Here is a 13,732-nt window from a genome sequence, read left to right as displayed (position 1 = left end):
AGAGAGAGAGAGGGAGACACAGAATCCGAAACAGGCTCCATCCAGGCTCTGAGCTGTCAGCACAGAGCCCAATGTGGGGCTCGAACCCATGAACCATGAGATCATGACCTGAGCTGAAGTAGGACACTTAACTGAGTGAGCCACCCAGGCACCCTGAAAAAGGAGAAATTAGGTACTCTCATCTATATGCATCAGTCCCATTTGTAAATTGGAAGATGCGGTCCTTCACAGTCCAAAGAAAAACTGAACTCAAGATTTTAAAAATTAAATGGAAGTCATTTTTAGAAATAAAGTGCTCCATTATTAACTTTAGTGTACAGCTTTAACTCATTTTAAACTTTGGATAAAGCTTTTAATTTTTTTTCCTTCTCCTCTTCCCTTCTTTTTTGCTTTTGGATATAGAATTTCAGCAAATCTCAAGCAGACTTGTCCATTCATTTGTTAAGTAAAATAATTCATATATGCCTAAGAGAGTAATTTTTTGTCAAGCTGCAAGTCTACAAATAATTTATGACACTTTTCCCAACAATCAGTTTAGAAGTATACATAAAACTTAGTTGTAATTTAAGTTGTAACAAAAATAATCACACACAAAGGTAGAACACAGAAGAGACATTTGCAGTAGTTCTGAACTATTTCTTAGGCATGTACCAAAAAAAAAGAAAAAAAAAAGATGCTCAACTGCAAGACAAGAGCATTATATCACCAGATTTTAAACCTACTAAAATAAGACAGTTAAAAATATTGTGAAATGTAGACTCCAGGTCTTAGCAGAAACCTCACACCAACTCAAAGCTAATAAAACATCAAGTTTTGAAATTTCATGAGCATACATTAGAGCTCCACTAAGTTTCACTTAAGAACACATCACTTAATCAGAATGAGACTGAAAAGTATTGAGCTGAAAAGCTATCCTCAGTATACCTTTAAATTAAAAGAAACCAATTGTGAAATAACATTTGTAGTTTATAAAAGGGAAGGAAAGCATGTATTCAAACGAATGAGATTAGAAAAAGGTGTCAGAGGATACATATCAACCCGTTAAAAGTGATTATTTCAGGAAAATGATAAAGGAAAAAAAAAGGAAGAACAAATGGTTCTATCTCCTTTCTTTTGCACACACTTCCTTCTGTAGAATTTGTCTTATTATAACAAGCAAGTATTATAAATTCTTAAAAAGAAAAGAATTAAAAAGAGAAAGTGAGTCAACCTATTTCAAGATGTGGTTTTGCAAGTATAACAATATTAGCATGTTAAATACTCACTTAAATTTAGTAAATTTCCCCTTCATCCTCTCCAAATAAATAAGCAGCACACTTTCCTAAACTGGCTTGGTTGAATGTTAGGCTACCCTTTCAGTATCTTATTAATTTTAAATGGGTACACATACAGACTCATGTTCAACAGGAAAGTCCTACACAGCATTTTCAGACAGCTTGGTTTCTCAGTGGACAGTAATTTGGCAGAGCATGAAATGACAACCTATTATTACTTTAATATTAAGGTCAACAGGATTATTTTGTATGCCCAATTCAGTATCCCAAACATCTGACAGCCTTTATTCTCTATCAGACCAAAATCTAGACAAAATGTCATGATGCAAAGAACTGAAGAGACTGATGTCACTTAAATAAGTATTAATGTTGCAATACTACAGTACTATTTATATAGCCTTTAAAAATGCACAAGAAGTTAACTTCATACCTTGTTAAAGGTAGGTAATTTCTAGTTCCTAAAATCTGCTTTCTTATCAGCAAGTGTTTTTTATCAGCACAAATATAGATCTTATTAACAGGAAACTGAAGCTCACGTATGGTTTTGAGAGCGATGCAAACACTTTTATTGAAACCACATTAACTCTAACCACAATAAGACTTCTTAATCATAGAGTCAATGCATCTATTCCCTCCTATTCTTGACTCACCGGCACTAGAAAAACCAGTTGTGTTCAGTTTACTCACCGTAGATACAAGAGCAAATTCCTACATGTGGAAAGACAGTTTCAGCACAGGCAAAAGAAAAGGACCTAGGTGATGGAAATTAAAAGGATGCTTCAAAGCTTGTGATTGCAGAAAGAACTGAATACTGGCATTCTCTTATAAAAGCCTGAATACTTCAACTTATTCTACCCTAAAGACATACAGCCTCAATATTTTTCTTAAAACTAAGCCCTAAAGCTTTTTATTAAAGGAATCCCTGGGCATGCTGCATTATCATCTCAGTACAACTCTAAATGCAACAAAGTCAATTCAGTAATTCGTCACTTACAGAGTGGTTATATCTACAAACAGTAGGTGACAGACAGTAGTGATTACAATACACCCATGGTATTCAAGGGGCTTACAATCAAGTGGGAGACTGGAACATGTACACAAATGACTAGTGCCTTTCTCAACTGGGGCTATTCATCTGAATCACACAAGATATAAACTGACTTCAGCACTATTTTCTCAATTCTTTCAAGGACAGTACATAACTAATACCATTCCAGATATATATAATGGATGGCTTAAGGTGTAATGGGAGGAAAGAAGAAAAAGGTAGATGTATGGAGGTATGGAAGCCCATATGTCATACTCCAAACTGTGTATTCTTTGCTGTGGGTCATTGAGAGCCCTCAAATATTTTTTAAAACAGAAGTAACATGGGGCACCTGGGTGGTTCAGTCGGTTAAGGGTCCAACTTCAGCTCCGATCATGATCTCACTGTTGGTGAGTTTTGAGCCCTGCGTCAGGCTTGCTGCTGTTAGCACAGAGCCTACTCTGGATCCTCTGTGCCCCTGTCTCTGCCCCTCTTCTACTCACACTATCTCAAAAATAAACAAACATTAAAAATAATAATAAGTAATATAATCAGACATGTAAAACACTATTCTACAGTAACAGTATAGATGAAGAGAGAAGACCAGCTGAGATTACAGAAATAATCTCAGCCATAGGTGTAATAATGTCCTGAACTACAAAAGATCAAGAAAGATAAAAAGGTGAATGAACAGGACTTGGTAAATGACAGGGCCAAAAAAAGTAGCAGCTGTCTCCAAGGCTTTCCATCCAGGATGACTGGATGATACCAAGACAGTAATACCATGGAACAATGTTAGAAACATAACAGTAACAGATTATAAAGAAAGAAGGATGGCTTCAATTTAAAAAAAAAAAAAAAAAAGAACAAAATTACTTTACCCATACTTCTAACTATACTAGCTCTGAGAATAAATATTTTTTACTGGTTACTAAGAACCATAATTAAAGACCAGATTTTAAAGCATGTATATTTCCATATCACTTCCTCACAATAAAATACTAACACCAGAAGAAATTCTAACTCAATGTCTTAGAAATAAAGAATCCTACAATTTAGCTGTCAGAACCAGCTTAGTAAAAAGATACATGTGGATATCTCTCGTCTTCCAGGATGCCATAGGACTGATCTTTTAGCCCCCAGTGAGAATAAAAGACTGAAATCAGACCAAGGAATGATCACAGTATGTATAACTTCAGCTTGCTCTGTGAGATTCACTGTAAATTCTCAAGTATAGTTCTTATTGTAGCAATGACTTTTCAAGAAGATATTACCACAATGAGACTAATGTCTTACAAAGACCAATTAATTCACAAACCAGCCTTTAGCCAAAGCTTTAAGGAAAAGTTTACCTAATAAAAGGAATGAAATATTTCATGACACTGTCTAAAAATGTTTGAAAATTTGGGAGGAAAAATCCACAAGAATATAAGATCTTTCCAGAATTCCTAAACCTAAACCCTGGAATTTTCCTAATTCACAAACCTTGAAATTAAGCTTTGAATATGGGAACCTGAATATGGACAAAATAGGGAAATCACTGTAAGACTTCAAATGTATGTCTCCCTTACTACCCCTGTCTCTCACAAAAGTCTTGAATAACTAATAGGCAGGGGCACTATCAATTCAGAGACTCAGGAATCCTTACCTACAACCAATCAATGCTGATAAACCTTATTCTAAAATGTGCTAAAAATTTTTCTTAATGGAAACACAGGAATATGCCCTTCTATATTTCCATGACTTTTCCTTTTTGTCCTATGTGAGGCCATATGATGATGTTATTACTCATTTTAGTAGTCAGACTATTCAATATCCAAAGTAGGAAAATAAATTAACCTATAGAATGATTTTGAGATGGCAGTGATGTTTACTGAATTTTTAAAACAGCAGAGACATCAGCTTCCTGGGGGGAGGGGGGGAGGCAGAACAGCACAAAGCAGTAAAGGTTTAGTGTCAGAGTCCTTGGTTCGGATTCCAGCTCTGACACTTGTGAGTTTTGCTATGTCTCAATTTCTTTATCTATAAAATGGGGATTGAAACTACATAAACAACCCTGTAAGGTAAAATCAAATCAGCATTTTTCACACCTGGCTGGTCACAAGAATCACCTTGGAAATTTATTAGAAACATAAAATCTCAGGCCCCACTCCATACTTACAGGGATGTGGCCCAAGAATTTGTATTTTTTAACAAATTCCAAAGATGAGCCTTACATACCAGTCATAATTTAGGAACCATGGAAAAAAATTTATGTATGTTTTTACATATTCTTATAGAAAATTCTTGTCTTTATATATTTATGTAACTTATCCTGGTACAATACGTTCTAAGTGTTCAATAAATACTTGATGTTATTATCAATAATTACTTTAAAATAGGAGATAAAATTGATCATTTTGTAACAGGATGGCCACTAAGCAGTGTTGCAGAACTACTTTGTATAATCCTCTCACCAAAAATGAGACTTAAAGCATGATACTATACTGTTTGAGACAGTGAGAGATGATATAAACTAAGTTCCAAATTGATGACAACCCCTCTTTTGCACAACATGGTTTGCAACAGATGGAAAGCATAAAGTTAGGCATGTTTATATTTTTCCTAACAAAGCTTGACCATTCCAGATCATTCCATCACAAAACCATGCAAATTCACCACAGAGCAATTCAAGTGCTAAATAAATGTGTACAGTATCATTAATACGGTAACAAATATCCAAAGCCCACAGAAATGGATATTCATTGAAAATTCCTGATTCTCAGTTATTTATGAATAATAACTGCATCTTTCCTTTTTAAAGTCTAAACGTTTGAATTATCATTTCTAAATAAAATGGCCTCATGTGTTAAGATACTGAGCCTTTTATTTTTATTTATTTTTTTTAACGTTTATTTACTTTTGAGACAGAGAGAGACAGAGCATGAACGGGGGAGGGTCAGAGAGAGAGAGGGAGACACAGAATCTGAAATAGGCTCCAGGCTCTGAGCTGTCAGCACAGAGTCTGATGCGGGGCTCGAACTCACGAACTGCGAGATCATGACCTGAGCCGAAGTTGGACACTCAGCAAACTGAGCCACCCAGGCGCCCCGATACTGAGCCTTTTAAAAGAAAGTCCGACCACACCTTTGTGCTAATATTATGTAAATATCAATGCTTTCTATAAAATTACATGATTTTTTTAAGTTTTATTAAGAAACTTAACAAATTTGTTTTTAAATTGAGTTTCCAGTTTGTTTCGATCATCACACAAATCTAGGGTAAATTCAGACACTACTACAAGTACTAAATACTCTCCCTTCTAAATACAAACATAAATAAAAAATAGTTGCCACCAAGAGAAGATAAAGTGTACAGCCTACGACCATTTGGAGTAAACTACATATATTTATTAGGCATTTATTTTTTTATTTTAAAATACTTTTTTAGAGACAATTTTTAATAAACTCATAACTTAGTTACTAATGTGCAAAAGTCAAAATATTTCAGCTGCACAAAATAGCATGTTTACCTAATTTGCAGAATAAGGTATTTTACTTTTGGGTTTATTTCTCCATACACACATCTTAAAAGATTATGGGGATCAATAATCTAATGCTAACAGATTGCTTCAAGTACTAAGGAAGAAGGATGTTATGTAAATAAAGCTTAAAGGGAAAGAAATTATTTTGGTCATTAAAATATAGGACTCCACCATTTTTTTCTATCAAGTTTTAGCCATTAATCCTAGTGGTATCAGAGAAACAAAGTTAAACCAAGAGAGCCAGAGGCCAAGGTAATCTGATCTTAAGAGTTAAAAGAAACACAATAAAAACTACAGTTCAAAGATGTCTCACACAAGTATGCCAAAGCTTTCACCACTCCTCAGCCTGCAGAACATTAACTACTTATATTAAAAGAGCTTGTAAACCACTGTACCAGCACCACTGCCTACATGACAGGGAATGAAGAAAATTTCATGAATTTAATTTGATTACCCAACATATCTACATTTTCAGGTATATTTGGGGTCAGGAGAGTGAAATTGAGAGTATTACAAAAGTTTTTAGTCTTCAAAAAAAAAAAAAAAAGCTTTTAGTCCTCAGTACATGCTTGATATACTGCAAACAATAACGATGCACCTGCAACTACCAATGACAAGTAATGAGAAGCACTGATTATCTGCTCTTCTTCCCAAAACATTTTTATGCATATATCTTCCTGGCGCCTTTGTGAAACCTCTTTTTTCCACACTTTCTTGATTATCTTGCTAAATCCCTCCCCTGTGGTTAAAAGGATAATTTGGCAAGCTGTCTTGAAAAAGGCACAAAAATTTAAGAATGGAAAAAAGAATGGAAGGAAAGAAAGGGTTGTGGTATTGCTTCTCCATCATCAATTAATTCTCAAGAAACAAAGCAGGGAGAATCTCCCACTCGAAAGTACTACAATGACAATAAAACTGTCCAAAGAACAGGAATACCCTTTGTTCCACTCTACTAGCTCAACTCCTGAGTAAGAGAAGTTCAGGATATAGCACTTAGTACATTTGGAAAACTAGCTATAGTTCTCATAACAACAAACATTCCAAAAGTTAACTCCAAAAGAAAATGGTTTATAGCAATTTGGTGGGTTTCACCGCAGTGGTAGTTCTTTAAAATATAAAATTTAAAAGAGCACAAAGTACAAGACAATAACTTACTTGAGTTGGAACAAGTACAGGAGGGTAGGCCATCTTATGATGCCTGTACACCCAAAACGCACAAATAACAATCCCCGCAATTAACATAAGTGGCACCAAGGAATAGAGCAATATGTTGTAATAGGGTGGCTTAGGTGTAACTGGGTTCGAAGTAGCTGTGGAAAATGGAAGGAAAAAAAACAATTCAGATTTGGCCTACAAAATTCCACAAGAAATATTTATCATGGTATCAAATTTTAGGAGAAGGTATGAGGAAATTATTCCATCAACACAAATATGCTTTGTTTTCAGTGTACTAGTTGAACAGACCTATGTATTTTCCCTGTAAACTTACGCTGTGTAACTTCCATCTCTGGAAAGTAGGAAAACCTTTCGTTACACATATTGCCCTCACAGCAACAAAAATATACTTCAGGGCTGTCCTTTTTTTCTATACAATCAGTCCTATAAACAAACAAAGGAGAAATAATTAAAATCAACATTATATTGAATCTACAATGGAGTTTTTCTAAAGTTCTTCTCAGAGATGAAATAATGAAAAAGTCATTCATAGTCAACCTCAAGATTTTTATTAATATTCAATGATCAATTCTTAAGAGCCAAAAATGTTTCTGTAATCCTGTTATTAAATCTCATCAAAACACAACAGATGATTTTATAGCAATCACACTAACTCCTTGAGACCACTACTTTATTTTGGTTTTTAATGATCCATCTAAGGCAACCACCTTTTATTCATTTCTTTTTAATTACTAGAAAAGCTTGAAAAGGAACATTAAGCCAATGAAGAAATTTGCTTTAGGAGTGCTTTCTCTTATAGGAAATACAGCTTTCCTATGGCATAAATACAAAAGCTAAATGCTATCAATAAAATTATGTATATGTATACACATAAATATATGGACATAAATATACATAGTATACACAAAGTTTATACTTGTGTTTATAGGACACAAGTTCCTATCATGGCAGAACATATCTCAGCATCAGAGACCCAAGCTAGATTTGGGAATTAAGAGTGTCAGGTTTTTTGTTTTTGTTTTTTTGAGTAGATTTAAATTCCCTAAACACAGGGCCGCCTGGGTGGCTCAGTCAGTTAAGCAACAGATTCTTGATTTCAGCTCAGGTCATGATCTCATGGTTATGGAAGTGAGCCTCATGTCAGGCTCCATGCTTAGCCTGGAGCATGCATGTATGCCCTCTCTCGCTCTCAAAAATAAACATTTAAAAAAAAATCTTCATATATACAATATGGTCTTATTAACTGTAGTTGCCATGCTACATTACTAATAACCCTAGGACTTGTTTTATAACTGGAAGTTTGTACCTTCTGACCACCTTTAACCATTTCACCTAACCATCCATATCCCAACACTCGCCTCTGGCAACTAACAATGCCTGGGTCTCTATATCTAGGCATTCATTTTATTTTTTGGTTTTCTTTTAAGATTACATATATAGGTGTAATTGTAATGGTTGGTATTTGTCTTTCTCCGTATGATGAATTTCACTTAGCATAATACCCTCAAGGTCCATCTATGTTGTCTCAAATGGCAAGATTTCTTTCTTTTTAATGGCTGGGAAATATTCCTCTGTGTGTGTGTGTGTGTGTGTGTGTGTGTGTGTGTGTACACACATCACATTTTCTTTATTCATTCATCCATCAGTGGACACTCAGGCTGCTTCCACATCTTAGCTATTGTAAATAATGCTGCAATAAACATGGGGGTGCATATATCTTTTTACAAGTTAGTATTTTCATTTCCTCCAGAGAAATACCCAGAATTGGAATTGATGGATCACATGGCAGTTTTATTTTTAATTTTTTGAAGAATCTCCATCCTGTTTTCCTAGTGGTCCCACTTACCTTTCATAATAGCAAATATCACTTGATGATCACTTCTGTTAATCAGGAGGCTATGAATCAGAAATGTAGCTAAAAATGTGTAATTACAGAGAAATAATACCTGGAAAATTTACAGATTTGGAAATATACTCTAAATACTAAATGCATACCCAAGATTTTAATTTCTCATAAAAATTAATATAATTCCATTTTCATGGGCTTATTCAACACATTTTGCTATTAATCACATATGGCCAATCAACCACAGGTTCATGGTAATGAACTGAGGCTCCTAAAAGTGGAAAGGCAAGTACCTAGTGTTCCATGAGTATATCAGTATTTTCTGGCTCCAAAATGTCTGTTTAACTAAGACCTTACAGCCTCTCCGTGATCAGCACCCACCTACAGTGGAAATCCTGAGGCCCAGTCAGTTTCAGTGATCAGCCCAACATCTGTGGGACTCCTTACAGAAAGATCACAGGCAGTCAATAACATGTCTAATGTATTTTATTTCCAGTACAGAATAAAACAATTTAAGCACAATCTTTAAAATGTAGCTTTCTATGAGGACTGTGTTAGTTCTGATGTAATTCTGAACGTCAAGTTAAAATGTCTCTTGGGGGTAAAGAACAAAGGCTTACTTTGCAAGAAAAAGAAATGCAGTAAGATCAATTTCTTCCAGATACATAAAGAGGGAAACTAAAAGGAAATTAAATACTATGATTAGGCTTACTCTCCTTGAGGACAGAGGATAGATTTTCAATAGATATACTGTCTAATTTTAAAGCAATTTTAAAAATCCTTTTTCCTTAAAATTGATATTAAAAAAGTTTATCATCCTAATAACATAGGGGAAAAATGGTTCTTATCTATAATTCTCACTACTTGGTAGACTATTCAAAGTATATCAAAGATAAAACATAAACATCACATACTTATTTTATTACTTTAAAATGTGTATCTTGTCATTAGAGCATGTTAAAATGGTTTTCATAATCTCATCTTAAAAAAGAAACCTTTAAGTGAAAATCCACGCACTGATCTTTCCCCTTTAAAAAGGGAATAGAGAGGATTATTCAACATTCTCATAAAAAAAATAAAATGTTTCCTTACCTGTCATAACAGTTGATATCATCCAGCCAACAACCTTGCTTCACTATTTCAATGGAACCAGAAATATTCTTCCAGGTAGCAAAACAATGTCGCCTTTTATCTTTGTCACCATAACAGGGTTCAACACCAGTTCGATTGGTTCTATCTCTTTCCCAATTAGCATTATAGAAAATACACTCCTGAGTTTCTGATCTACCAAGTATAGCACCTATAAGATAATAAAACAACAACTTAATATAACTGTATAAGCTCTTAAAATAAGAAGCTCACAGTATACCAACCTCAAATGTTCCTAAAATGTCAGTAACTTACTGTCTTCCTAGTGTTGTAACACTAAGTTCAGGTTTCCAAGTCAATCTCTGTACTTGAAGTATAATAAACATAGTAATACAAAGTGACCACATTTATCACAACATTTCTCTGGAAAAGGCCAGTCTCACTTTTAAGAATGTCCTTGATAAAAAGCAGTAAAATTGTTAATCTAAGTGTATCTTGACCCTAGGTAGACTTCTTTTCAATATTCTGTGTGACAAAATGGGGACTAGGCAAAAGTACCTATGCTGCTTACTGAAGTACAATGGTTGCCTCGAGAAAAAGCCTTTGCATGACAGAGTTGGGAACTACACCAACTATGGTTATTCAGACGTCGATATGTGACAGACCTGTTCTCAAAAATGAACCAAGTAAGCCTATTACTTCAAGAAAAACAACTGACAGTATGCATTGCCAATTATAAAATCTGAATTTTCAAGCAAGGGAAGAAATTTGGAAAATCTGTATTGCCACCATCAGCCTGACACTTTCCCAACACTTGATTCTCTGAAAAAAATCAGTGGTGATAACAAATTTAACTTTTAAATATTAAATAATGAAATGTGCCAGTAATTCGTAGGTGTATATAATTCAAGAAACCAATATTTTCTAAATGAGTTACGTGTGATGTTATAAAAGTATTCACGGGTTTAAAAAATTCATTCAATGTTCAAGACAGTCCCATAGATTTTAATGTTACAGAGGATTAATGTTTCAAATTCTGCACTGTAAAACTAACTTCTAAAAAACTATCTCTTGTCTTATATGGAAAAACAAGGTAAATGGAATACCCAAAATGATTCTAAAAAGATTTACAAAGGAAAATTCATACCACCTGTTTTTAAAATTCATTATAAAGCTTCAGCAATCAAGACAGTGTGGTCTTAGTGAAAAGACAGACACATGCTTCAATGGGATAGAACAGAGAATCCAGAAATAGACCCACACATAACGTTCAACTGACACACAGCAAAGGTGCCAACACATTTCAATAGAGAAAACGTGGTATTTTAAACAACTGATGCTGGAACAACTGGACATCTTATGAAAAAACAAAACTTCAATTCACATCTCACACTGTTTACAAAAATGATCTCTAAACATATCAAAGACATAAAATAAAACCTAAAAATACAAAACCTGTAGAAAAAAACATGAAAAATCTTTGTGACCCTAAATTATGAAAGATTTCTTAGAACACAAAAGACATGAACACGAAAGAACTGATAAGTTGCACTTCATTAAAACTAAAACTTTTCTTCAAAAGTTAAAGAAAACAAAGTTCACAGACTAGGAGAAAATACTTGCAAATTATATATCTAAGTAAAAGGGTTGATATTCAGAATTCAGAATACAGAAAAACTTTTAACAACTCAATAATAATTTTTTAAACCACCAAATTCCTTAAAAAAAAAAATGGGCAAAAGATTCAAAAACATGCTTTGCTGAACAGATATGAAGGGAAAAGATTCTCAATATCATTAATTATTAGAGAAATACAAACTGAAACTAATTCTAATATTGATTAGAATGGCTAAAACAAAACCATCTCAACGTTGGTAAATATGTAGAGCAACTAGGACTTTCACATATTGGTGGTAGGAATGCAAAATGGTCTACCCACTTTGGAAAGCCAGTTTGACAGCTTCTTATAGTTAAACATACACCTACCATGCTACCCAGCAATAGCATGCCTAGCTATTTATCCTAAGAAATGAAAAGATACGTTCATGTAAAAATCTGTACATGAATGCTTAGTGGCTTTATTTACAACCCCCCCAAAACTGGAAACAACTCAATATCCAGTACTGGTAAATGGATAAACAAACATCCATACAACAAAAAGAAATGAACTAGTGGTAGCTGTAACTACATGAATGAATCGCAAATACATTACGTTATATTTTATGTGATTCCATTTATACAATGTTCTGGAAAAGGCAAAAATATGGAGACAAAAATCTGATCAGACGCTGCCAGAAGCTGGGAATGATGGGAGAGGACTGATTATAAAAGGGCATGAGGAAACTTTTCAGAATGACTGAAATATTCTACATAACGACTATGGTGATGGCTACATAACTTGTGGGTTAATGAAAACTCACAGAATTATATACCAAAAACAAAACAAAAAAAAAAACCCACACACATTTTATTCTTTGTAAATTAAACTTCAGTAAACCTAACTTAAAAAAAAAAAGCAAAATCACTACCACTTGCTGAGTTTTGGTATAGTATCAAAGAGAAACATCCACAATTATCTAAAAAAGCTATTAAAATACTCATTTTTCTAACTATGTATCTATGTATGGCCAGATTGCCTTCATATCAAAAGAACATATGTATCACAGCAGAGTGTATGGAGAGGTACAAGAATTCAGTTGTCTTCTACTAAAGCAATCATTAAAGAGATTTGCAAAAATTTTACTAATTTTTTTTACAAAATATTTTCCATAAAGATGTTCTTTTGTGAACATACAATGGATTTATTACTGTTACTTTAAATAAATATATTAAAATTTTGTCATTTTCTAATGTGACAAGGATGATAGATATAACCTGTATTTACAAAAAAAAACCTCTTTACAGGGGCACCTGGGTGGCTCAGGTCATGATCTCATGGTTCACAAGTTTGAGCCCCACGATGGGCTCTGTGCTGACAGCTCAAAGCCTGGAACCTGCTTCAGATTCTGCCCCCCTCGCTCTCTGCCCCTCCCCCATTTGTATTCTCTCTCTCTCTCTCTCTCTCTCTCAAAAATAAATAAAACATTAAAAAATAGTAAAAAAAAAAAACACCTCTTTGGGACTCTACATTTTTTAAAGTCTTAAAGAAGTTCAGACCAAAGAGTGTAAGAACTGCTGCTGTTCTACAATGTCCTACTACACAGGTGTAATTATAAGCTGCTAAAATCTGTGGCAGTATCAGTGCTATGGACTTCCTCTCAACTACATAAGAAATAATAGCATGAGCTCACAGACTATAAGGCTGGTAACTCTATGTTCTTTGTATTCTATAAAAACAAATGAAAAAAAGAAAAAAAGAAAAAAAAAAGAAGAAGAAGGGTTATTTCTATTTACCTGTATAAAATAGCAGCTATTTCCTAAGTTATTCCTTTTCAGAAACTTGTTGAAAATACCAGCAAAATAAGTTTTGTCCTTTACTAAATGACCCAAAATCAATCATTCACTGTCACATTATTATCTCAAAACAAGGGAAGGAAAACTTTTTCTGTAAAGGGCCAAAGAGTAAATATTTTTGGCTCTGCAGACCACATAGTCTCTGTCACAACTACTCCATTCTGCCATTACAGCACAAAAGCATCCAAAGGACAGTAAATGAATGAGAACTTTATAGACACTAAAAGCAAAATTTCATATTTTTCCATGTCTTTTTTCAACCATTTAAAAATGTAAAAATCTGGGCGCCTGCATGACTCAGTCAGTTGAGTGACTCTTGATCAGACCTGATCAGGTCGTAACCT

The 13,732-nt window shown here is 34.0% G+C and overlaps 1 protein-coding gene across 1 annotated transcript in view; it reads right to left on the bottom strand.

Moving 5' to 3' along the window:
• Window positions 1–13,732, bottom strand: part of ACVR2A (activin A receptor type 2A) — an 82,371-nt gene that overhangs the window by 24,079 nt on the left and 44,560 nt on the right. Inside the window, exons 2-4 of the mRNA XM_015068367.3 lie at window positions 9,939–10,146; window positions 7,314–7,423; window positions 6,980–7,134 (exon numbers count right to left, since the gene is read on the bottom strand). Of these exons, the coding sequence (XP_014923853.1) occupies window positions 6,980–7,134; window positions 7,314–7,423; window positions 9,939–10,146 (473 nt within the window). The remainder of the gene's footprint in view (window positions 1–6,979; window positions 7,135–7,313; window positions 7,424–9,938; window positions 10,147–13,732) is intronic.

The sequence above is a fragment of the Acinonyx jubatus genome, chromosome C1 (genome assembly GCF_027475565.1).
Source record: "Acinonyx jubatus isolate Ajub_Pintada_27869175 chromosome C1, VMU_Ajub_asm_v1.0, whole genome shotgun sequence".
Taxonomy (NCBI): Eukaryota; Metazoa; Chordata; class Mammalia; order Carnivora; family Felidae; genus Acinonyx; species Acinonyx jubatus.
Note: the sequence above shows the minus strand (reverse complement) of the source record. Positions and strands in the feature narration are given on the sequence as shown.